Below are 25,712 nucleotides of genomic sequence, written 5' to 3' on the forward strand. Positions count from 1 at the left end.
TTTAAGAAAAATGCATAAAACATCAATTTTTGACTTTTATATAAAAATCTGCGATCTAATTTTTTGTCAGCAGTCTTTTTATAACTAGTTTCCATGGATTTTCGCAAAAATTGGCTCGTTCCAAGACAAAAAATAAATAAGTTGTCAAATGTTCAATCTGTGAGAGTGCAGCTTTAAGATACAAGATGCAACAATCTTTATTTAATGTCAGGCATATGAAAACAAAAACCATTAGCTCAATGGTCTATCCAATGCCCTTAATGTTTTGCTATAACGATAAATGTCATGACTCTCTGGTTGTATTAGCCTTTATACGTATAGTCTAAGCACATGTCATATGAAATATTATATTCTCTGATAAGATAACGGCGTTTACAATACGTTTGTGATAAAAATGTAAATTACTTCATTCCAAGACATATGTTATTACTGTCAATGTCTTTCCACCAATAAAAGGCACGCAGAATATTGTTTTGAATATGCTTTGAATATGCAAAGAAAGATAAATAGTTGGACAATTTAGGAATAATGTGTCCCATGTCAATGAAGACATCAATAGTAAATTAAAGATGGAAATTACAGAGTTGAAATGCTAGTTATTATTCTGGTTTTACACTACACCATGTGGACAATATTTACATGGCAACATCTCACGACGGAATTTACGACGGAATATGCATTAAGGATGGACTGTGTGAAGTCAGCTAAACATACGGCATTCGGCATAAGACATTCAAATAATGAAGGCTGTGCTGACACGGCATTAGGCATTCAAATAATGAAGGTTGTGTTGGCAAGACATCGTTGTTCAAAAATTACAGTTAAACATTCAAGAACTGAATGTCATGCTGGCACAACATTGGACATTCAACAACCGTGCTGGCAGGTTATTGAAAGCTGTACATTGAACGATAAATACCGTGCTGCCACAACATTGGGCGCTGTACATTGAACGATAAATACCGTGCTGCCACGACATAATACCGTGCTGCCACAACAATGGACGTGAATACCGTGCTGCCACAACATTGGGCGCTGGACATTGAACGATGAATTCCGTGCTGCCACAACATTGGACGATCAACATTGAACGATGAATTCCGTGCTACCATAACATTGGGCGCTGGACCTTGAACGATTGATACCGTGCTGCAACAACATTGGACGTTGGACATTGAACGATAAAAACCGTGCTGCCACAACATTGGACGATGGACATTGAACGATGAATTCCGTGCTGCCACCACATTGGGCGCTGGACATTGAACGATGAATTCCGTGCTGCCACAACATTGAACGATGGACATTGAACGATGAATTCGTGCTGCCACAACATTGGACGTTGGACATTGAACGATGAATTCCGTACTGCCACAACATTGGACGTTGGACATTAAACGATGAATTCCGTGCTGCCACAACATTGGACGTTGGACATTGAACGATGAATTCCGTACTGCCACAACATTGGACGTTGGACATTGAACGATGAATATCGTGCTGTCAAAACATTGGGCGCTGGACATTGAACGATGAATATCGTGCTGCCAAAACATTGGGCGCTGGACATTGAACGATGAATACCGTACTGCCACAACATTGGACGATGGGCATTGAACGATGAATTCCGTGCTGCCATAACATTGGACGTTGGACATTAAACGATGAATTCCGTGCTGCCAAACATTGGAGGTTGGACATTGAACGATGAATTCCGTACTGCCACAACATTGGACGTTGGACATTGAACGATGAATTCCGTGCTGCCAAAACATTGGGCGATGGACATTGAACGATGAATACCGTGATGCCACAACATTGGGCGCTAGACATTGAACGATGAATACCGTGCTGCCACAACATTGGACGTTGGACATTGAACGATGAATATCGTGCTGCCACAACATTGGGCGCTGGACATTGAACGATGAATACCGTGCTGCCAAAACATTGGGCGCTGGACATTGAACGATGAATACCGTGCTGCCACAACATTGGGCGCTGGACATTGAACGATGAATATCGTGCTGCCACAACATTGGACGTTGGACATTGAACGATGAATTCCGTGCTGCCACAACATTGGGCGCTGGACATTGAACGATGAATATCGTGCTGCCAAAACATTGGGCGCTGGACATTGAACGATGAATACCGTGCTGCCAAAACATTGGACGATGGGCATTGAACGATGAATACCGTACTGCCACAACATTGGACGATGGACATTGAACGATGAATACCGTGCTGCCACAACACTGGATATTCATAAAAAGCAAGGATAACTCTACATGGACCATGTGGATAATCTGCACATTCAGAATGTCTTGTGTGTCCTCTAGAGCAGAAATATAGCATTGTGTTTTGTTACATTTCTGTAGGTTCAGAATGTGAAGTAACAAAAGCACCCTGTGTAGTACACCACATAACACGTGTATTAAGTTTTAAATAAATACACATCAAAAGCTTGTTGTGTTTTTTCTTCGTTATTTGATCTCTGTTTCTCTTCAAATATAAATAATGCATCGACAGTAATTTCATGGGCCCAGATCATAAATAGACAAATACATTATTTGATAAAAGTTTTAAATAAATACACATCAAAAGCTTGTTGTGTTTTTTCTTCGTTTTTTGATCTCTGTTTCTCTTCAAATATAAATAATGCATCGACAATAATTTCATGGGCCCAGATCATAAATAGACAAATACAGTATTTGATAAATGCGTACGTTTGGGGAAAGTTATAGGCCGATGATGCATCTGCAAATACATTCAGTACGTGACATACAAGGCACCATGACACATTCAGTACGTGACATACAAGGCATCATGACACATTCAGTACGTGACATACAATGCATCATGACACATTCAGTACGTGACATACAATGCATCATGACACATTCAGTACGTGACATACAATGCATCATGACACATTCAGTACGTGACATACAATGCATCATGACACATTCAGTACGTGACATACAATGCATCATGACACATTCAGTACGTGACATACACTGCATCATGACCTGTAACCCATGCACGTGCTGGAATTTTTTATAAATTTGTATTATCAGACAGGTTTAGCCACGTGCATGATAACGCATTTAGTGAATATGCAATTGAAACAACATTTGAGTACATTTCGACGCACTTGGCCCAAAGGCCCAAAGTCTTGTATGAATCACAATAATTTAAAAAAAAAATGTTACAAATTTACATTATCCCAAAATGAGACAGTCCATGAAAATAATTCCATTTATTATAAGCGCATACTGTAGACGGAATATGTGTATTGATAGCGGTAGAAATTCAAAGGTAACAATTCTGGAATTTCGTTATGTTTTAAAGCATCAATTTATTATAGCGTTATCTAATCAAGCAGCAGTGCTTTCCAACCCTTTCTGTGCAATGGGTTATACGAGAATTATTTTACAAATCTTTTTTAAATACAATATACCGACATGAGATACATTATAGTATATTAAATTATAAATGAAAGCGTTTCATTCGCATGCGTATAGCCAGCAGTGTACATATTGTAAACAAAAATGTTTTATCTTCACCCGAAATGAACGTTATTTTGATCAGTGTTTCACTCAACCTTCATTTTTCGTGTTCTTTGGTGTCAGTAATTTCAAAGCAATCATACGAAATATATCCGAACTTGCAGCAAATCCATATCTTTAAAGGAATGAACATTTGAAAAATTGATACAGACAGAAAAAAACATTCATTAGTTCATTAAGCTGTTTCACCAATATTGTCTAGACACTCATTAACGAGAAGCTGCGCATTTGTCACCAGTTTTTTACGAGAGTTGATCGCGCTATCATCGCGAGACACAAATGAATTAGTTCCCGTAAATTCATCCACTTACAACTATAAAACATTTCATTAATTGAGATGGTAAAGTTCCAAAAAAAATTCATTTACTTTATTTTCATTTTTTGTATTCATAAAAAAACAATTTGAAATGTGTCGACTAATTTGACTGAATGTGTACAAGTAAATTATCAGTAGCCTATATGTGTGTTGTAGGTATGTTGGTTATTTAGAAGTAAACAACCTGAATGAGTAAAGGGATTTGCTCATGTTTTCAAATTTATTTTCCTTGTAATGCATCTGAAAACACTAATAGTATAACTATTTAAGTCTTTAATAACGAGAATGCAGAAAAAATACAATTCAAGTATAAACAAACATTCCGGTTTAATGGGGTGCGATTCTACGCCGGTACAGTCAAGGCAAAACTAGAAAACTGACATCAACACCTCAGGCCCGCAAGGGCGCTTACGCTTTACTAAATCGTAAAGCCTTTTGTTGTTCAATCGCCTTACTAATGCTATTTGAAACCGTGGACCTAAAAGACATAAAAGACAATATTAGTTGAAGGGTTCAAGCCGCCAATATTTAAACACATCCGACTTTATTTCGTCATACTAAAATGTACATTTTACATAAACCAGAGCGAGTCCCTTTAAAACCTACTGAAGTAGAATATTCCTATAACACGTGCTTATCTCGTCCTTCAACATTAAGTATGGGACATTTCAACAATCGTCAAAAGACGGATAACAATTGCATTCCAAGAACTAGGTCTCTAATAAACATCCCAGATGTTACTATCTCTCGTCATCATCTTCTTCATTTCCTTCTTTGTAAAGAACATTCATCAGCGAAACAGACAAAGACGCGCGTGTTAAGAAGCTCTGAATGAGATTCTTTTAATACGAAATTAGGAGTTGGAGCTGTTAATACAGTGATTAAATAACTCTAAATACAATACTAGGAGTTGGAGCTGTTGATGAAGTGAATTAAGCACCTTTAAACAATACTAGGAGTTGGAGCTGTTGATGAAGTAAATTAAGCACCTTTAAACAATATTAGGAGTTGGAGCTGTTGATGAAGTGAATTAAGCACCTTTAAACAATATTAGGAGTTGGAGCTGTTGATGAAGTGAATTAAGCACCTTTAAACAATACTAGGAGTTGGAGCTGTTGATGCAGTGAATTAAGTACCTTTAAACAATATTAGGAGTTGGAGCTGTTGATGAAGTGAATTAAGCACCTTTAAACAATATTAGGAGTTGGAGCTGTTGATGCAGTGAATTAAGTACCTTTAAACAATATTAGGAGTTGGAGCTGTTGATGAAGTGAATTAAGTACCTTTAAACAATATTAGGAGTTGGAGCTGTTGATGCAGTGAATTAAGCACCTTTAAACAATATTAGGAGTTGGAGCTGTTGATGCAGTGAATTAAGTACCTTTAAACAATATTAGGAGTTGGAGCTGTTGATGAAGTGAATTAAGTACTATATTTGGGTTATATGTTCTATTCTTGGTCTTGTTGTTTATTCCAAGAAAGACACGTAATTGCTTGTATCTTACAGTTTCAACTAATGCAGTGAAATATAGCAGACTTCTATTGGGAGGCCTACGAGATTCAGGAGAAGGATATGATGAAAATTTCGTTCATAAATTTTCTATTCATTAAAGTATTGGTGTGTGACACGGTACAATCAGTTTGCTCCTAAACTACTTTGTTATAAGAAGCATTACAAATGTTTCAATGTCCAATACATTGCCACATGAATAACACGCTTTACCCGTCCTATCAACATAATAATGCTAGCGTTCGAAACTATACGTTTATCCCGGTCTCGATAAACAAACGCTATGAAATGGGGAAAGACGCATGTGTTCAAGACGCAATGAACTCAATTGTTATATTGGTACAGCTCCTAATTGTTATATTGGTACAGCTCCTGTGAACTGTGTAATCTCAATCAGCACACTGAGAGATCATAAAGTGAAAGAAGACATCAATCATTTGCCTCTCTCACGGGAGTCTTATATGACGTCATGTCGTACAGTGGCAGTACAGGCACCTTGTAGTTTATGTTGCGATAGCCATAAACTTATTTTAGGGAACAATAAATACCAAAACAAATTGCCGTGAAATAACATAATAACGGATTAGTTCGGCTGTCAGAAGACTTACAAATTCATTAATATATATATATATATATATATATATATATATATATATATATATATATATACGTGTTCATTTTGGTTCTGTCTAAATTAAAGCATGCAGTATTCTGAAAAATGAATTTCAGTTCAGACCACGTCAACTTCTTTCATTCTATTATTTGGTCGTACAATACGGTGGTGCAGGCCGTAACGAATGACCATACAGTAACCGACAATTTTTGCAATTCCAAAAATGATCCTGACTACATAACAATGTAATCATTTGTAAAATTGCCCTTCGCTAATAAAAAGGCATATGAAATATGAAATTGCTAAGATTTGTTTCCGAGAAATCATTTCGAAAAGAGACACATATGTCCCTTGCTAATACGAGTCATAAATGGTTTCAGATATGAAAAAAGCAAATTCCATTAGAATGCAAAACTAGATTATCCAGATTACACAATTTAGTGAAGCTTACAATTTATTAAGCTTATGGATAATGTATAAACAAAAGTATCAGACGTTTAAAAAGTTGATAATGTATTGTCAATGTTTTAACTGTTTTTTCTTTTAAACCCGGTTCCGAGAAGTATGGCTTCTTAAGTAAAGAAGAGGCGTTGTCAACATTATAAAGAATACTTACAAGAAGACGTCTTGCTATAATGCCTCACCAAGCATAAAGGAGGGGAGAACTAAATAGGCGTTAAGGGGGAATACCTTCACAAGCATAAAGAATGGGAAACCTAAACAGGCATTAAGGATGGGAGACGTAAACAGGCATTAAGGATTAGACGTAAACAGGCGTTACGAATGGGATGCCTAAACGGGCATTAATGATAAAGAACCTTAACAGGCTTTAAGGGTGGATACCTTCAAAAGCATTAAGGATGAGAAACCTAAACAGGCATAACCGATGAGAAACCTAAACAGGCAATAAGGATGAGAAACCTAAACAGGCAATAAGGATGAGAAACATAAGCGGGCATTAAGGATGGGAGACCAAAACAGGCATTAAGGATGAGAAACCTAAACAGGCATTAAGGATGAGAAACCTAAACAGGCATTAAGGATGAGAAACATAAGCGGGCATTAAGGATGGGAGACCAAAACAGGCATTAAGGATGAGAAACCTAAACAGGCATTAAGGATGAGAAACCTAAACAGGCATTAAGGATGAGAATCCTAAACAGGCATTAAGGAAGAGAAAACCTAAACAGGCATTAAGGATGAGAATCCTAAACAGGCATTAAGGATGAGAAAACTAAAACAGGCATTAAGAATGGGTGACCTAAACGGGCATTAAGATGGGAAACCTAAACAGGCATCAAGGATGGGAAAACTAAACAGGCTTAAGGGGGAATACCTTCACAAGCATAAAGGATGGGAAACCTAAACAGGCATTAAGGATGCAGACGTAAAAAGGCTTTAAGGGTGGATACCTTCAAAAGCATTAAGGCTTGTATATATATATATATATATATATATATATATATATATATATATATATATATATATATATACGTGTTCATTTTGGTTCTGTCTAAATTAAAGCATGCAGTATTCTGAAAAATGAATTTCAGTTCAGACCACGTCAACTTCTTTCATTCTATTATTTGGTCGTACAATACGGTGGTGCAGGCCGTAACGAATGACCATACAGTAACCGACAATTTTTGCAATTCCAAAAATGATCCTGACTACATAACAATGTAATCATTTGTAAAATTGCCCTTCGCTAATAAAAAGGCATATGAAATATGAAATTGCTAAGATTTGTTTCCGAGAAATCATTTCGAAAAGAGACACATATGTCCCTTGCTAATACGAGTCATAAATGGTTTCAGATATGAAAAAAGCAAATTCCATTAGAATGCAAAACTAGATTATCCAGATTACACAATTTAGTGAAGCTTACAATTTATTAAGCTTATGGATAATGTATAAACAAAAGTATCAGACGTTTAAAAAGTTGATAATGTATTGTCAATGTTTTAACTGTTTTTCTTTTAAACCCGGTTCCGAGAAGTATGGCTTCTTAAGTAAAGAAGAGGCGTTGTCAACATTATAAAGAATACTTACAAGAAGACGTCTTGCTATAATGCCTCACCAAGCATAAAGGAGGGGAGAACTAAATAGGCGTTAAGGGGGAATACCTTCACAAGCATAAAGAATGGGAAACCTAAACAGGCATTAAGGATGGGAGACGTAAACAGGCATTAAGGATTAGACGTAAACAGGCGTTACGAATGGGATGCCTAAACGGGCATTAATGATAAAGAACCTTAACAGGCTTTAAGGGTGGATACCTTCAAAAGCATTAAGGATGAGAAACCTAAACAGGCATAACCGATGAGAAACCTAAACAGGCAATAAGGATGAGAAACCTAAACAGGCAATAAGGATGAGAAACATAAGCGGGCATTAAGGATGGGAGACCAAAACAGGCATTAAGGATGAGAAACCTAAACAGGCATTAAGGATGAGAAACCTAAACAGGCATTAAGGATGAGAAACATAAGCGGGCATTAAGGATGGGAGACCAAAACAGGCATTAAGGATGAGAAACCTAAACAGGCATTAAGGATGAGAAACCTAAACAGGCATTAAGGATGAGAATCCTAAACAGGCATTAAGGAAGAGAAAACCTAAACAGGCATTAAGGATGAGAATCCTAAACAGGCATTAAGGATGAGAAAACTAAAACAGGCATTAAGAATGGGTGACCTAAACGGGCATTAAGATGGGAAACCTAAACAGGCATCAAGGATGGGAAAACTAAACAGGCTTAAGGGGGAATACCTTCACAAGCATAAAGGATGGGAAACCTAAACAGGCATTAAGGATGCAGACGTAAAAAGGCTTTAAGGGTGGATACCTTCAAAAGCATTAAGGATGAGAAACCTAAACAGGCATTAAGGATGAAAAACCTAAACAGGCATTAAGGATGAGAAACCTAAACAGGCGTTAAGGATGAGAAACCTAAACAGGCATTAAGGATGGGAGACCTAAACGGGCATTCAGGATGGGAAACCTAAACGGGCATTAAGGGTGAGAAACCTAAACAGGCATTGAGGATGAGAAACCTACACGGGCATTAAGGATGGGAAACCTAACCAGGCATTAAGGATGGGAGACCATAACGGGCATTTAGGATGGAAAACCTCAACGGGCATTAAGAATCGGAGACCAAAACAGGCATTAAGGATGAGAAACCTAAACAGACATAAAGGATGAGAAACCTAAACAGGCATTAAGGATAGGAGACCTAAACGGGCATTACGGATGGGAAATCTAAACAGGCATTTCGGGTGTGAAATCTAAACAATCATTAAGGAAAGTAGACCTAAACAGGCATTACGGATGGGAGACCTAAACAGGCATTAAGGATGGGAGACCTAAACTGGCATAAAGGATGGAAAACCTAAACGGCATGTAGGATGGGAGAATGAAACAGGCATTAAGGATGGGAGAACTAAACATGCATAAAGGATGGGAGAATGAAACAGGCATTAAGGATTGGATGCCTAAACGGGCAATAAGGATGATGGGAGACCTAAACAGGCATTAAGGATGGGAGACCTATACAGGCATTAAGGATAGGAGACCTAAACAAGCATTAAGGATGGGAGACCTAAACAGGCATTAAGGATGGAAAACCTAAACAGGCATTAATGATGGGAGAACTATATAGGCATAAAGGATGGGAGACTTATACAGGCATTAAGAATGGGATGCCTAAACGGATATTACGGAGGGGAGATCTAAACAGGCATTAAGGATGGGAAACCTAAACAGGCATTAATGATCGGAGACCTAAACAGGCATTAAGGATGGTAGACCTAAACAAGCATTAAGGATGATGGGAGACCTAAACAGGCATTAAGGATGGGAGACCTATCCAGGCATTAAGGATGGGAGAACTATATAGGTATTAAGGATGGGAGACCTATATAGGTATTAAGGATGGGAGACCTATACAGGCATTAAGGATGGGAGAACTATATAGGTATTAAGGATGGGAGAACTATATAGGCATTAATGGTGGGAGACCTATACAGGCATTAAGGATGGGAGAACTATATAGGTATTAAGGATGGGAGACCTATACAGGCATTAAGGATGGGAGAACTATATAGGTATTAAGGATGGGAGACCTATACAGGCATTAAGGATGGGAGAACTATATAGGTATTAAGGATGGGAGACCTATACAGGCATTAATGGTGGGAGACCTATACAGGCATTAAGGATGGGATGCCTAAACGGATATTACGGAGGGGAGATCTAAACAGGCATTAAGGATGGGAAACCTAAACAGACATTAAGGATGGGAGACCTAAACAGGCATTAAGGATGATTGGAGACCTAAACAGGCATTAAGGATGGGAGACCTATACAGGTATTAAGGATGGGAGACCTATACAGGTTTTAAGGATGGAATGCCTAAAGGGCATTACAGATGGAAGACCTATACAGGCATTAAGGTTGGGAAACCTAAACAGGCATTAAGGATGGGAGACCTATACAGGCATTAATGATCGGAGACCTAAACAGGCATTAAGGATGGGAGACCTAAACAGGCATTAAGGATGGGAAACCTAAACAGGCATTAAGGATGGGAAACCTAAACAGGCATTAAGGATGGGAGACCTAAACGGGCATTAAGGATGGGATGCCTAAACAATAATTAAGGATGGGAAACCTTAACAGGCATTACGGATGGGATGCCTAAACGGGCATTAAGGATGGGATGCCTATACAGGCATTAAGGATGGGAGACCTAAACGGGCATTAAGGATGGGAAACCTAAACAGGCATTAAGGATGGGAATCCTAAACAGGCATTAAGGATGGGAGACCTAAATGGGCATTAAGGATGGGATGCCTAAACAATAATTAAGGATGGGAAACCTTAACAGGCATTACGGATGGGATGTCTAAACGGGCATTGAGGATGGGAGACCTAAACGGGCATTACGGATGGGAGACCTAAACGGGAATTACGGATGGGAGACCAAAACGGGAATTACGGATGGAAGACCTAAACGGGCATTAAGGATGGGAGACCAAAACGGGAATTACTGATGGGAGGTCTAAATAGTCATTAAGGATGGGAGACCTAAACGGGCATTGAGGATGGGAGACCTAAACGGGCATTGAGGATGTGAGACCTAAACGGGAATTACGGATGTGAGACCTAAACAGTCATTAAGGATGGGAGACCTAAACGGGCATTAAGGATGGGAGACCTAAACAGGCATTAAGGATGGGAGAACTAAACATGCATAAAGGATGGGAGACCTAAACAGGCATTAAGGATTGGAGACCAAAACAGATATTAATGATGGGATGCCTAAAGAGGCATTAAGGAAAGAAGACCTAAACAGGCATTCAGGATGGAATACCTTATATTTTTATTTTATCTAAAATCATATCGTTATCCGATCGCAAAAATGAAGCATCACTTTGTCACATATGTTTCTCGTCGTACAAATTGGACAATGAACGCTTATCTCAATAACAAAAAACGGAACATTATAACTATTTAGAGGCTCTACACTTCCCGTATTTAATGTATATTAACACATTCAGAAGTTGATAAAAAAGTACCTTTTACAGGGAAAGAATGTAATTCTTTAAAATGTCGGTTCTCCTACAAGAAGCGGGGATCGCTTGATTTTCCAAGTACGAGGAAACCATCGGCTTCAATTCCATTCGCGCTGGTATAAATAAATACAATCATTAAGCAGGTGCTATCAAAATTGCATGCAGTGTGAATATTTTTAGATACTAGGTACTGCTGTGAAAACACAGAGGACGTCGTTTTTCACCTTGTTATTTCACGAATTTCAAGGTCAAGGCCCTGTTTGTGTTTATGCGAGTAGCCTCTGTGGCGGGTGAAGAGTCACTGGTTTTCAATCACCAATCTCCCAATTGATTAAGTCATTGGTTTTCAATCCCCGACTGTTTCTCCCTCATCGAGGTTATAAATGGACTTTCGGCACATGTAACTCGGAGTGTTTTCATCATGAAAAGGTGAACCCGGGGTATCATTATGCTTAAGGCTAGTGCATAAAGGGCGAGTGTCCCGGCATACGTGATGAGACGAGCAAAAACATTGCTCTCATTCAAATCATGCAGATAAAGTAATTTTCAAAAGGTTTCAGACAACTGTTTCCATGGAAATGATGGAGGTTAAATGTCCGGGCCCATAGAGAAATAATTTTGTCCTATCGTACGGTCGGTCGGTCGGTTGGTATGGCGGTCGGACGGTCGTTCGGTGGACCAAGCCTTGTCCGATTGACAACTGGAGTACGTTTGGACCTAGAACCTTAATCTTTGCAGGGAGGATTGTCATGACCAGCACCGCTTTTAATTTGAGGTCAGTAGGTTATAGCCTCGGTGACCTTGAACACAGCGTGCCTATCCAAAGGGTAACTATTCTCAAACGTGTAAGGATGTTGATCATTACTTTGATTTGCCACACAGATAATTAATGCGAAGTTGATCATTGGTTGCCAATAGGACGGCATATATGTTTCATAAATAGCTCTTTTACTCTGATAATGACTATCCGTCCGACAAATCCCAATAGGGGGAATATGTCACGTGACTGTTCTAGCTCTTTCTGGATTATCGCATGTAACGGCCTGCTTCCTTTGTTAGTGAATAGTTGCAAATGCGGCATGTATCCGTGATCACCGACTCTTACACCAGCCCGACTCATCACTCAGTTACAAAAAAACATGGAGTCTACACGACAACCTTATATAAGTTTTTAATGAAATAATCGGAAACCGATTCTGTCTGAGGGGACGTGATTTACAAGAGTTTATGTTTGTAACAATGCTTAAATTCGTTGGGGCTCAATAGCTGGGATGTGTGTTCTTTACAGTCAAATATATTCAATATACTTTTTTACCACTCAGTGCATTATCCATCTTAATCATTGCATAATAGTTGCCTAATGTAATACACAACATGATAATAATTTTTATTATTATTTGTTTATTTTTTAATACAAAGTTTACAATCGCATGCCAGTTCATAATATAAGCATTATCAAAGAATATAATATGTCAATTAGATTACTATATATGCCCATCTTCTACGCAAATATTAATTGAAAACAACATGTGTTTCTTCTAGGAAAAGTGTGTAATCCTGATAAGTGAATTACCAACCCATTATAATATGTTTGCTGTGGTGTCAGGTGTGTGAAGGAGTAGTCCTATGTTAACTGTACGAGAACGACGTCCAACAAGTCAACATTTTCAAATATGATACTGGGAAGCCATCTTTTTTCCGTTCGAATGTTTGAAAAAATTAAACATCATTACGCTTTGAAACAAAACATACATCTACACAAGTTGGACATACAATTGTGAAAAAAACAGATATTTTTTATGAAAATATGTAATAGCAAATATTTTTACACTATTTTCATCTTAAATCTCTAAGAAACTGGGCAATTGTGCCATTTGTAAAACAATTACGTTTTATATTATTGTTTACGAGGGCTGATCTCTGCCACCGTGAGACACTAACTAGTGTATCATCATTATCCTTGTGTTTCTCGATCTTACATCTGGGGAATTCTTACAAATGAACAAGCATTTCTGCAAAATCCATTTCAATGTTCGGGTTCATCAACAGGTCATCGGCGGGCACAGGTGGTCATTAAACTTCATTTTTGACATTAATTGAGATTGTATAGCTGTAAAAAAGATCTTTTATTTAATATCCGATCTTGTAATTCTTAACGTAAATATCCAACCATTTTGAATACCTCGATCCATGTTCTCACGCTGGAGGTTGTTTGTCAGATGTGGTCAAATAATCCATTTGATTTTACATACATCCCTGTGATTAATTATCGAAATGTCAATCTTTTTATTAGTGTATGGGTGAACGACGAGCAGCTTCATGCTGATTACATCATGTGAATAATGTCTCTACTAACCCGTGATCACAGAGGGTGGTTCACTCTCTCGAGCAGCGTCATGCTGATTACATCATGTGAAGATTGGTTCTACTAACCCGTGATCACAGAGGGTGGTTCACTCTCTCGAGCAGCGTCATGCTGATTACATCATGTGAAGATTGGTTCTACTAACCCGTGATCACAAAGGGTGGTTCACTCTCTCGAGCAGAGTCATGCTGATTACATCATGTGAAGATTGGTTCTACTAACCCGTGATCACTGAAGGTGGTTCACTCTCTCGAGCAGCGTCATGCTGATTACATCATGTGAAGATTGGTTCTACTAACCCGTGATCACAGAGGGTGGTTTACTCTCTCGAGCAGCGTCATGTTGATTACATCATGTGAAGATTGGTTCTACTAACCCGTGATCACAGAGGGTGGTTCACTCTCTCGAGCAGCGTCATGCTGATTACATCATGTGAATAATGTCTCTACTAACCCGTGATCACAAAGGGTGGTTCACTCTCTCGAGCAGCGCCATGCTGATTACATCATGTGAAGATTGGTTCTACTAACCCGTGATCACAAAGGGTGGTTCACTCTCTCGAGCAGCGTCATGCTGATTACATCATGTGAAGATTGGTTCTACTAACCCGTGATCACAAAGGGTGGTTCACTCTCTCGAGCAGCGTCATGCTGATTACATCATGTGAAGATTGGTTCTACTAACCCGTGATCACAGAGGGTGGTTCACTCTCTCGAGCAGCGTCATGCTGATTACATCATGTGAATTATGTCTCTACTAACCCGTGATCACAGAGGGTGGTTCACTCTCTCGAGCAGCGTCATGCTGATTACATCATGTGAAGATTGGTTCTACTAACCCGTGATCACAGAGGGTGGTTCACTCTCTCGAGCAGCGTCATGTTGATTACATCATGTGAAGATTGGTTCTACTAACCCGTGATCACAGAGGGTGGTTCACTCTCTCGAGCAGCGTCATGCTCATTATATCATGTGAATTATGTCTCTACTAACCCGTGATCACAAAGGGTGGTTCACTCTCTCGAGCAGCGTCATGCTCATTATATCATGTGAATTATGTCTCTACTAACCCGTGATCACAGAGGCTGGTTCACTCTCTCGTCCTCATATCCTACATTTAATAAGAAACTTCGTTACCGAAATGAAAGGGGTTCAAGCAACTACGAATGTGATTATCTGACTTTAAAAAAGAAGATTATAAGGTGTTGATCCAGTTTGACAAGACCATTCTAATGCGAAATGAAGGAGACCAGAGATCATAATTCATTATGTATTTTACATGACAGAGGTGATCGTTAATAAAAATAGTTATTGTGTGTTCAAGATATGATTACTCTGTTAATCACTTAGACAATAATTACAATGTTCTTGATTTTGAAGATCGTATTTCGGCCTTCTCCGAGAGTACAAAAAATACAAAACCCGCCACGAAAACAAACAAGGCTTTTAGGTTTTGGGATGAAAGTTTTGCAGTGTAAACAATGTTACTTTGAAACCAGTTATAAGTAACGTTAATGAAGTATAATGAAATGCTGGCCTAACCACCAGATATTCTGAGGGAACTGTTGTTTCCTACCACGTTTGTGTTACGAGGATTTATGTGTAATCTGTGTAACAATATTATGGGAAAATTTCAACATTCAAACTTTTGTTTTCGCTGATAAAGTACTCGTGTGTTTGCATCATTTTAATGAATGCTGACTGCGACAAGTCAATATTCCGCTTCGACAAATATTTGTGTAAAGGATTCCAAGCATTATTAGTTTATGCGAAAATGTGTTTAAAATGGAAATGTATCACTGGAAAATATCAGACCTTACCAAAAGTGTAAGTGTATTTGTTATGACACCATACTCAAACGTGGTTGGCAGTTCAAAATGTTCGCCTGAACACTATGCCGAAATAAAACGCTATTAATTTAAGGCACTTCAATTGTACTGACAGTGGAACCTGAAAATTGTCGTAATGTGGTTTAAAACGTCCATAGTTTGTATGAGTGCATTGAGAGCTATAAAGTAACAACTACTCATGCGTGTTACTTTTCAAATGTCTCAGGTAATAGATTATTCATGCTTATTTTCAGACATTGCTCCGTTTGTTAAATCTTTCTTGTGAATGAATGGAACAAACAGTCGAATTCTTCCGACAAATTATCAAGGCCTGCGATTCGTCTCTTCGGCTAATGCGTTTGCCTCAATAATACCATATTTGCAATTGAACATAACGACGTAATTTAAAAATGGTGATACTTTTTGCCACTGGGCTGATCTGAAAGCTCAATGCGTCATGGGCTCACTGAGTTATACCCGTTTTCAAGTTGATGGATACCTGCAACACATGATGCTCTATGAAGCGTAACAAATAGCGACCCGATTTACCCTAGGTTCGCTGTGATTCAAGCAGATGCCGTTAAGAACGTATTCACGATCTGCAGTTACAATGATGGGGAATTAACTATTCCATTGATCCCATTACCTCATCCTAAAATCACAGTATCGATGTGTTTGTTACACGGAACGATACCTTTACCTGTGCTTATAAATATTCTTTGTAGTAGGAGGGATACACGCATGATGCAAGAGGCCAATGAATTGCTGCTATGAATTTAGCACCAACACATGCTTGAAAATAGTTCATGAATTGACGCGGGGATAATATTCGAATGTTTGTTTAAATTTATTAAGACCTACAATTTATTTGAAACTGAATAACAGCTTTTATCTTAAAGTGACATCAATATATATATATAATCAATAGTATTATTTTGCGTGTTGAAATAATTGAATCGCCGGACAGACTCATGTAATAATATAGAACGACCATGACAACCAATAACTCATTAACCGGACAACCAATAACTCATTAACCGGACAACCAATAACTCATTAACCGGACAACCAATAACTCATTAACCGGACAACCAATAACTCATTAACCGGACAACCAATAACTCATTAACCGGACAACCAATAACTCATTAACCGGACAACCAATAACACATTAACCGGACAACCAATAACTCATTAACCGGACAACCAATAACTCATTAACCGGATTTTGTTTTTATTAATTGAGTAATTTAGAAGCTTAAGCTCAAGCATGCCACTGATTGATGTAAAGGCATTCGCGTGGAGTTTAACACTGAACACTTAGAAAGAAAGCATTTATTTTTGGTCTTTAAATCGACTGATATAAAGTTTAAACTCTTACTGGTACATGTTTCTGGAATTTATTGGACATGACCATTACGACTTACAGTTTAAAGTGTAGTAAATTTATCCCAGTGTACAAAAAAAAAAATGAATTCATGGACCTGTTAACATTAATAATTTGCCATCGAGTCTCATTATTTGCTAACTTTTCAACTGTTATAAATGAATGTAGTGAGTACTTGTAGTACGGCATGAGATGACGACGTATTTCCGGTGAAGACATGTTTTTCAATCGCTTAAAAAAAATGTGATTTTTGTGAATTATGGGTGGTAATTGGATTAATATATGGACAAAAAACAGTAAGATACTTTTCCATTGTTTTGCGATCGAGGGGTGTGATTCTTCCAGAAAATTATTGAGAGGAAATGAACTTTTAAAGCAGAACTATTATTGTTTTTGTTTGACAAAGAGTTGTATATCTAGGACATTTTTCTTGTTTATGTTGGTGACAAGTGTGACAAGTGTTCACCATTCACCCCGTCGCCGACTGCACTGATCGTCACGCTTGAATAGAGCGCACACCACCATCCCGTTACTATTAACGGTTTATCGTCGATAATTGACCATGGGTATTTACATTGAGATGTGGCGAGCTCGTATAGGGACATTCTCTCAGCCGGTGAAATGCAAATTGACACTGCATACTTTAAAGCTTAAACATGTCTCGTTGTGCATTAGAGTATGTCTTTTCTTCCTATTGGCGGCGCAATGTGAGGAAACCAATCCTGGCCCCGATCTGCGCGAGCGTAGCGCCCGTGGCCGTTCTTCAAACCGTTCCTCTTCCCAAGTATCTTCAGCCGGTCGACACAATGCGGAAACCAGCGACATCGACGCCGGGCTGTCTCAGCTATCACAGACAGACCACCTTAGGCAGTAGCCTGAGATAGCCGGAGGTGCCCATACCGGAAATCATCCCCAAATTAGCAACTGGCTACACCAAGGTCATGTGCATCGGAATACAGATAGTGAGAACTCGGGCCACGAGAGTTCACGCCATTCTCCTGCCGATTTGATAATCGCCACATTATTACTAGAAATACGATATGGTGTAAAATGCATGAATAAGAAATTCGACTATCTAGAACAGTCTGTAAATGAGTTAAAACGTAAAAATATTGAAATAAAAGAACAAAATAGCAAACTGTCGGAAACAGTCGAAACTCTAAATGATAAACTTAAGGTTTTCGAAGATAAACTGAACGCGAACACACGACAACAGGAAAAACAAGATATACTTATTCGTAAGAGTAATTTGAAATTCTACGGTATCGACTTTACTGCACGTGAATCAAATACACAAACTGAAGAGAAACTGCGAACTTATATTTCGAGTAACCTTGAAGTGAATGCAGAAATATTCATTTCGATTTTGTACATAGGCTTCCGTTTAAGCAAACGCATCCCATACTCGCTAAGTTCTCGTCAATTAAGGACCGTGACACCGTTCTAAACGCATTTCGGGATAAACGAAAGCACGGGGTCGTACAGGGTAGAGTAGTCGAGGATCTGCCGGACCGCGTTATGAAAGCTCGAACCGGACTGTTCCCTTTCATGCAGGAATGCATTAACAGTGGAAAATCGGCGAAACTGAAACATGATAAGTTACTGGTAGATAGTGACTTATATGAATTTGACTTTGATGCCAAAAAGCCTGTGTTGGCACCGCAGAAATAGGGATTATGCCAAGGTCTAAAATACTGTTGTAATGTAAATACATATAATGAGACTTTTGTACAGTTATGATCTTTCAATATATAAGGACTTAAGAAATATTTACATGACACTGCTTTGAAAACATTTTGTAGTGCATTTGATATTATCGCACTTTATGAAACATGGCAAACCGAGGGGAATGAATTCCTAGATGGGTATACATGTGTTGATAAAGACGAATAAGTAATCATAGAAGAGGTTCTGGTGGCGTTATAGTGTTTCTAAAAGATAAACTAGCAAAGATTTTTACACGTTTATATGAACAATTTGATGACAATTCGAACACAAGCGATTTAATAGACAGTAGCCAGTGGTTATCGTATTTCAAAGACTTGTTTTCAACCTCAGAGGCCGAGAACCCACAGGCGCGGTTTGATGAAAACGTTAGTGAGCGATTAACAAGGGAAACAAATACGTATGTCTTAAATGAACCTTTTACTGAGAGTGAGGTGTCTGATAGTATTAAAAGTTTGAACGGAAATTGTGCATCTGGGGCCGATGGACTGAGTATTGAGATGTTTAAAATCACTACAAATAAAACTGTGCCATTTTTGACAAAACTGTTTAATGCTATTTTTGAAAAGGGTATATATCCTGATGGGTGGGGAGAGAGTCTTATATGCCCCATTCACAAAAAAAGGATCAAAGCTAGAGCCAAATAATTATAGGGCTATATCATTATCGAGTAGCCTTAGTAAAATATTCATGCAAATTCTTTCCAAAAAAATCATGAACTGGTCCGATGATAACTCGATTATCGACGAATCGCAAGCAGGCTTCAGAAAAGGATACTCAACGTTTGACAATATTTACAGTCTGTTATTCAGAAATATACTACTCGCCAACGTGGGCGGTTTTATGTATTTTACGTGGACCTGTTCAAGGCCTTTGACAGCTGTAAACACCAAAAGATCTTCAAATGTTTGTCCAGGAACAATATAAATGGCCCGTTCTTGCAAATATTTCGCTCAATGTATAGTAAACTGAAAGCAAGTGTTAAACTCAAACAAGGACTGACGAATATCTTCCAGTGTGAATTAGGAACAAAGCAGGGCTGTTTGAGTTCACCAATAGTTTTTGCCCTCTTCATAAACGATCTTATTGGTTACTAAAGACTAAAAATGAACAATGGTGTGGTAATAGCAAATGATATTGATCAAGTATATGCCTTTATGTACGCAGATGACGTGTCTGGGTTTTCAGAAACCGCCATAGGCCTACAGAGACTTATAAACAATATATCCCAATTTTGTGACGAAGTAGGTATGCAAGTTAATACAGATAAATCAAAGGTGGTGGTTTTTAGAAACGGTGGGCCACTAAGAGCTTATGAACAATGGTGTTATATGGGGAAATTACTTGAAGTTGTGTCTGTATTTCAATCCAAAACTAGGTTGGTCAATGACAAAAGATATGCTGTGTAAACAAGCTTCAAAAGCACTCATTACTATTTATAAATATGAAAAATACTTTGGACATTTCAAACCCTCGTAATCATTTAAATTATTTGATGCAATGGTTGTGCCGATTCTTTGTTATTCATTCGAAATATGGGGCTATGAACTTTCCATAAACACTGAAAGCGTGCAAATAAACTTTTGTAAGAGAATATGTACAGTGCATACATATACAGCAAACTTCTTCGCACTAAGCGAATGTGGACGATTACCGTTATTTGTCAATTATATGACAAGATGTATTAAGTACTGGACGAGACTTCTACAGATGTCACCACAACGATACCCACGGCAATGTTACCTGATGTTGCGTAGACAGTCAGAGGCAGGAAGAACCAACTGGACGTCCCATGTTAAACAGCTACTGTTTCAACATGGTTTCGGTTACGCGTGGATTGCAGACGAAATCGGGGATGTTAAGACATTTATGGCTGAATTCACTCTAAGACTGAAAGACTATGCTTTACAGAAACTTAATGCTGACATAAACTCATCGGCAAAAGCAATCTATTATTGCCAATTTAAATCATTACTTAACATTGAAAAATATCTAACACTTAATATGCCATATTCACATAGAAAGGCCCTTTCGAACTGTCGATGCTCGTGCCATAAATTGATGGTAGAAAAGGGGAGACATGTGAATATAGAACGACAGTATAGATTTTGCCCATTTTGCTTAAGTCGAAATGTGTACACTGTCGAAGATGAATTACATATGCTGTTAATTTGTCCACTTTATAACGACTTGAGAAATGAACATTTTATGCCACAATGGCTAAATTCATTTGTGAGTGTTGCTCTATTTAATGCTATCATGTCGAGTGATCAGGAAGAACAAATACGTTATTTGGCAAACTTTTTACTAAAAGCATTTTCTTTAAGAGATGCAACTATTCAAGTTTAAACAACATTCAATTACGAACATAATTATATGTTACAAACATGTTTAAATATTGCCTATATACTTATTTATGCACCAATGTTATCGTTTCATAACCATTCTATGTGTTACTGTACATACATGTGCATGTCTATTTATTATTTAAATTATGAATATGTCATCTATATAACAAATGTGATGCTGTGTATTTTGGGCTGTAGGTCTTGTAGTACGTAATAAACTATTCGTATTCGTATTCGTAACATCTATTATAAAAAAAGTGAAGCTTTTACTCTCAATGAAAGAAACTAAACGTTGGTTAATATCGGGCCACTTTGAAAATATGCGTTCTTTATGCAAAGTAAAACGCCTAACATACATCTGTTATAGATATGAAATTAAGTTATATCTGTTACTTGATAATAGTCACTTTCTTACTTCCTTTGATTGGTCAGACAAAATCGTAACTCGATACGCATTCTTCTAATTAATCACATTTATTGTGCATGTACACTGTACGAGGGCTGATAAAGAAATTGAAATCTTTTATTCAGCTCTTCCTATATGTACGATTTCATCTTGCCACATCTACCTTCCATAAAACTATTAATTGTTCAATAAAATGGAGGCAATCCAGTTGGCACACCCAAAATATCGTAATGTAAGGTTTATATTCTTATTTTCGAAAATAAATAATACACTAGTTCAACTGGCACTTATACGTCATGATTGTATACCTTTCACAATCCTTATTCAGTGTGTTCCTTTGTCAGTGAAAACGCAATGTGTCAAACTTCGAAATGCCAATATGTTGTGTGTTTTTTTCATTTTCTACCGAGTTGTAACACTTTGCTGATAATACTCTCACATGAAGCTTGTATAGTATGTATTTATTCTTTCAAATGCAGAAAAAGGGATTAAAAAAACTTTAAACAGTTGAAACACTTGATTTCAATAGAAAGTTTTGACGTCATTAGTTTCGTAGCAAAGATCCATATTTTAATCTCTTATTTTTAAAATGTTTCACTCGGTATAAAAGTTTCACTGCAACTGTAATGGTATATCATCTTATATAAGTATTATGGGTCAGACTATGGAAGAGAAATAACCCTCATGTAAAATCTACATTAAACATATTCATGTAGGTATTCTGCAAATCCGACGTGACGTGTGTCTCCTTGGCGTTACATGGCTTCCCTTGTTTCTATATCCTAGCATTTTATCATTCAAGGTGATAGGGAACATGTCAGATTTTATCCTATCCAAAAATTAAAAATTATTAAAGAATTCTACGACGTATTGGTTAAGCCTAATAAAGTATGGAAACCTCAGGTTGATTGATATTCATCTGTTTTATGAATAGTATACGCTGTTCTATGTGCTTCTTTAAGTCAACGATATACGGCATATTGCTTAATTGTTTCTGTTGACTGAACTATTCTTGCATTTGTTGTTCTAAGCTGTTCTAATTCAGTTTACAAATTCCACTATGATTGGTGAAACCATGCATTATTTATGTTATAGTTACCCATGTTATTCCACGTGTACATACCTAGCGGCGAGTTATGTATTGGTTGGGTGTTGGTTACTGTTTTGTACCTTACTGTCAAACAAACATTAACGTTCTGTACACACCTTTACTGCTCGTTTCAAAGGAACAACTGGCGCTAGTTCTAAAACAGATGATGCAATCGGAAGCCTTTTGATATCATCGTGAACTGTGCAAGTTCGCCGAGTTCAGTGTTCTCCGAGTGCACGTTTATTATTTTTAATCAGTATATAGACACTTTTTCAGTCGAGATCAAAATGTATGCTTCAATGGCGTTATAAACAATAAGTCTCTGTGTTTAACCAAAATGAATTGCGTCTTCCTTCCAAGTTGGATTCCAGGGGCCATTTTCAATAAACAACTTAGATCAATCTTAAATTTAAGAGTGAAATCTAAGCTTTTTGATTGGACTGTAACATAAATTGACCAATCAACTGAATGGAATCACTGAGGCATGTCTAAGGATAAGGATAATAACTATATCGAATACCACCCCATACTTATTTAATGTACAAGCTACCGTGCAATAAATAGCGCACGACAATTAATATATAAACGCAAACAAAACACACCCTTAAATATAGAAAAATACAAAAAAATAATAGATCCATACACATGAGTGCCGAAAGACATAGTAAGCATACACAGTGAACATTGAATGGGTTTTTTTCTTCTGTGTACCTCTTTGTTTTTAATTCAGTTATGGTGAAAAACATCGAGTAAAGACATCGAGTAAAGACTACTTGTTAAAATTAGGTAAATTGTTTAAAAAGAAGTATTTATAGTACATGAAATATAAATAAGCTTTAAATACGACAAAAGTATTTGTTACTATCGTCCATGTTATTAATGTTGTGGGTTTAATGAGTTTGAATAATAATCGAAAAAGAAAAGAAGCAAGTGTGTTCAGAAACATGGGGATGTGTGAAAGTGTGATGGTTTAAGATAGACGGGAGGGGGAGGTGAATTGTGTGATATTAAAAATATGATTGAGACTTCTAAACAGTAAAGGTTTAAAAATTAAACACCTCTAAGGTAATAATGAAACTCACACACAGTTTTGATAAAAAAAAATAATGATTTAGGCATATCTTTCGTAATACCCTGCTTTATCAAATGGGATTTTTTTAAAAACTAATCTAATACAAGTATCGATCTATTCAATTAAATGAATTCGTCTTGCCAAAAGACCGGTGCAGTTTGAACATTAGCATCATCAAACTGCCAACTACCTAGTTGTTTAATTAAAAACAGAAGAAAATCAAACTCTTATAATAATTTTATCGGTGGATGTCGGCTGTCATAAATTATCTAACCACAACATTATTTACTATTATTCTTAAATATAGTAACGAATCTAAAACAAAGCTAGAATCATACGCGTCAATTAATTTTAATTTCATCAGATTTTATTGGTCAATATATTAATTATAAGTTTATTTCACGAATATAAGCCATTGTTACGTCACCACATTGTTTTATGTTGTTTTCTGTTCAAGTGATGTACGAAAAACTGACTAAATTCCATATAGGCGATTTTGCAAAGCATGTAACGATGTTAAATAATGAATGATACCTTTGATGGTTTAATTACCTCCTACGTTTCCCAAATTACATTCATTAAAATAGGTGAGAAAATCCTGATTCGTTTCGTAATAACTATTTATATAAAAAACTAACAAGTTTTGTGGTTATCGGGAAACTTGTAGATTAATTATCGTCGGATACCCCCGATTCACACTACACTTTGCTTCGTTGTGTTGCGTGAAGTGTAACGGAAGAAAGTACCGTAGTTGCCGACGATGTTTCTTAATTTGAATTTCTGCCTTCTAAGTGTTATGATGAATAATCAAAAGGGAGTTTATGTCATACACTAAATGTGGTATTTTCAGATTGCTCAACTATGTACTCACGTAGGAGATCATTGGCAGATTCCACGCTGCCGCGACTTTTGCCTCCACGCTACAGCTGTCCTCTAGTCCGATGAACGCTCGGGCGCCTCGCCTCCATTGTGACGTAAGAACCCGCGTTCCAACCAGGGTGTCCGCCTGCGTATCCCCCCACGTCAACTTCAGGCGGTGGCGAGGCAAAATGGACGTGTCGTTGTTGATCAGCTCTATGGCGTAGGAGATGGCCCCGGATATTAGTCTGCCCTGCTTCCCTCGCATAAAGCCATCCGTCTTGTCCACTGTTAGGTAACCTATCGTTATATTCTCTACATCCTTCACGCCGTCAAATTTTGATGTATATCCCAAAGAGAAAAATGTTTGCAGAATCGTACATATTGACAGGCACACTTTATATGAACAAACCATTTTCAAAACTGCATCACATAACTGGAATAAGAGTGCTTTTATTTTGCTAAAACCTTAAAATTATCTTACGGTTGTATGGCTTCATCGCATATTTCCTCACAAGGAAAAATATGTTTCAGTCATTAAGTCTATTAAATATTATTCATGAATACTCAAGAACACATTTTTTTCTCTGTCAGTATTTGCAATATTTATTCTTTATTTCCCAATCGGAATCAAATATTAATGATTACTATATGCACACTTCCTTATAAAAACAAAGTTTCACAAAATGCACAAGTTCTTTTCCAGGTAGGAATATTTTCTGGCATCTCCAAATCAATATTGTTGTTCTACCTGAAGATATAAAACACAAAATGAGGAGAGAAAATAATGACAGTATCCACCAACGGCCAGCAAGAACTCTTCTACATTTTAAAGAACCTCCGGACACAGAGGCGCATTTTCCAATAGTTAGCAAAGCTTTGAATGTCCGCGCTGCTGCGTACTGGCGCTTTCTGTGTAATCCACCAATAAGGCTATGGAAGATTTTTAAATTGAATAAATCATAGGTGCTAATTTTAGCATATTAAATTATAAAGGTATAGGAACATATAACTAGTATTATTGTAATATTAAAGAGGAACTC

The 25,712-nt window shown here is 37.4% G+C and overlaps 1 protein-coding gene across 2 annotated transcripts in view; it reads right to left on the reverse strand.

Annotated features, from left to right (window-relative positions):
- The window catches only part of LOC128212853 (receptor-type guanylate cyclase Gyc76C-like), a 169,570-nt gene that overhangs the window by 64,152 nt on the left and 79,706 nt on the right, over positions 1 to 25,712 (reverse strand). For both annotated transcript variants that reach the window (XM_052918226.1, XM_052918215.1), the window contains exon 2: positions 24,683 to 25,420. In XM_052918226.1, the coding sequence (XP_052774186.1) occupies positions 24,683 to 25,084 (402 nt within the window). In that variant the 5' untranslated portion in view covers positions 25,085 to 25,420. The remainder of the gene's footprint in view (positions 1 to 24,682; positions 25,421 to 25,712) is intronic.

The sequence above is a fragment of the Mya arenaria genome, chromosome 2 (assembly GCF_026914265.1).
Source record: "Mya arenaria isolate MELC-2E11 chromosome 2, ASM2691426v1".
NCBI lineage: Eukaryota > Metazoa > Mollusca > Bivalvia > Myida > Myidae > Mya > Mya arenaria.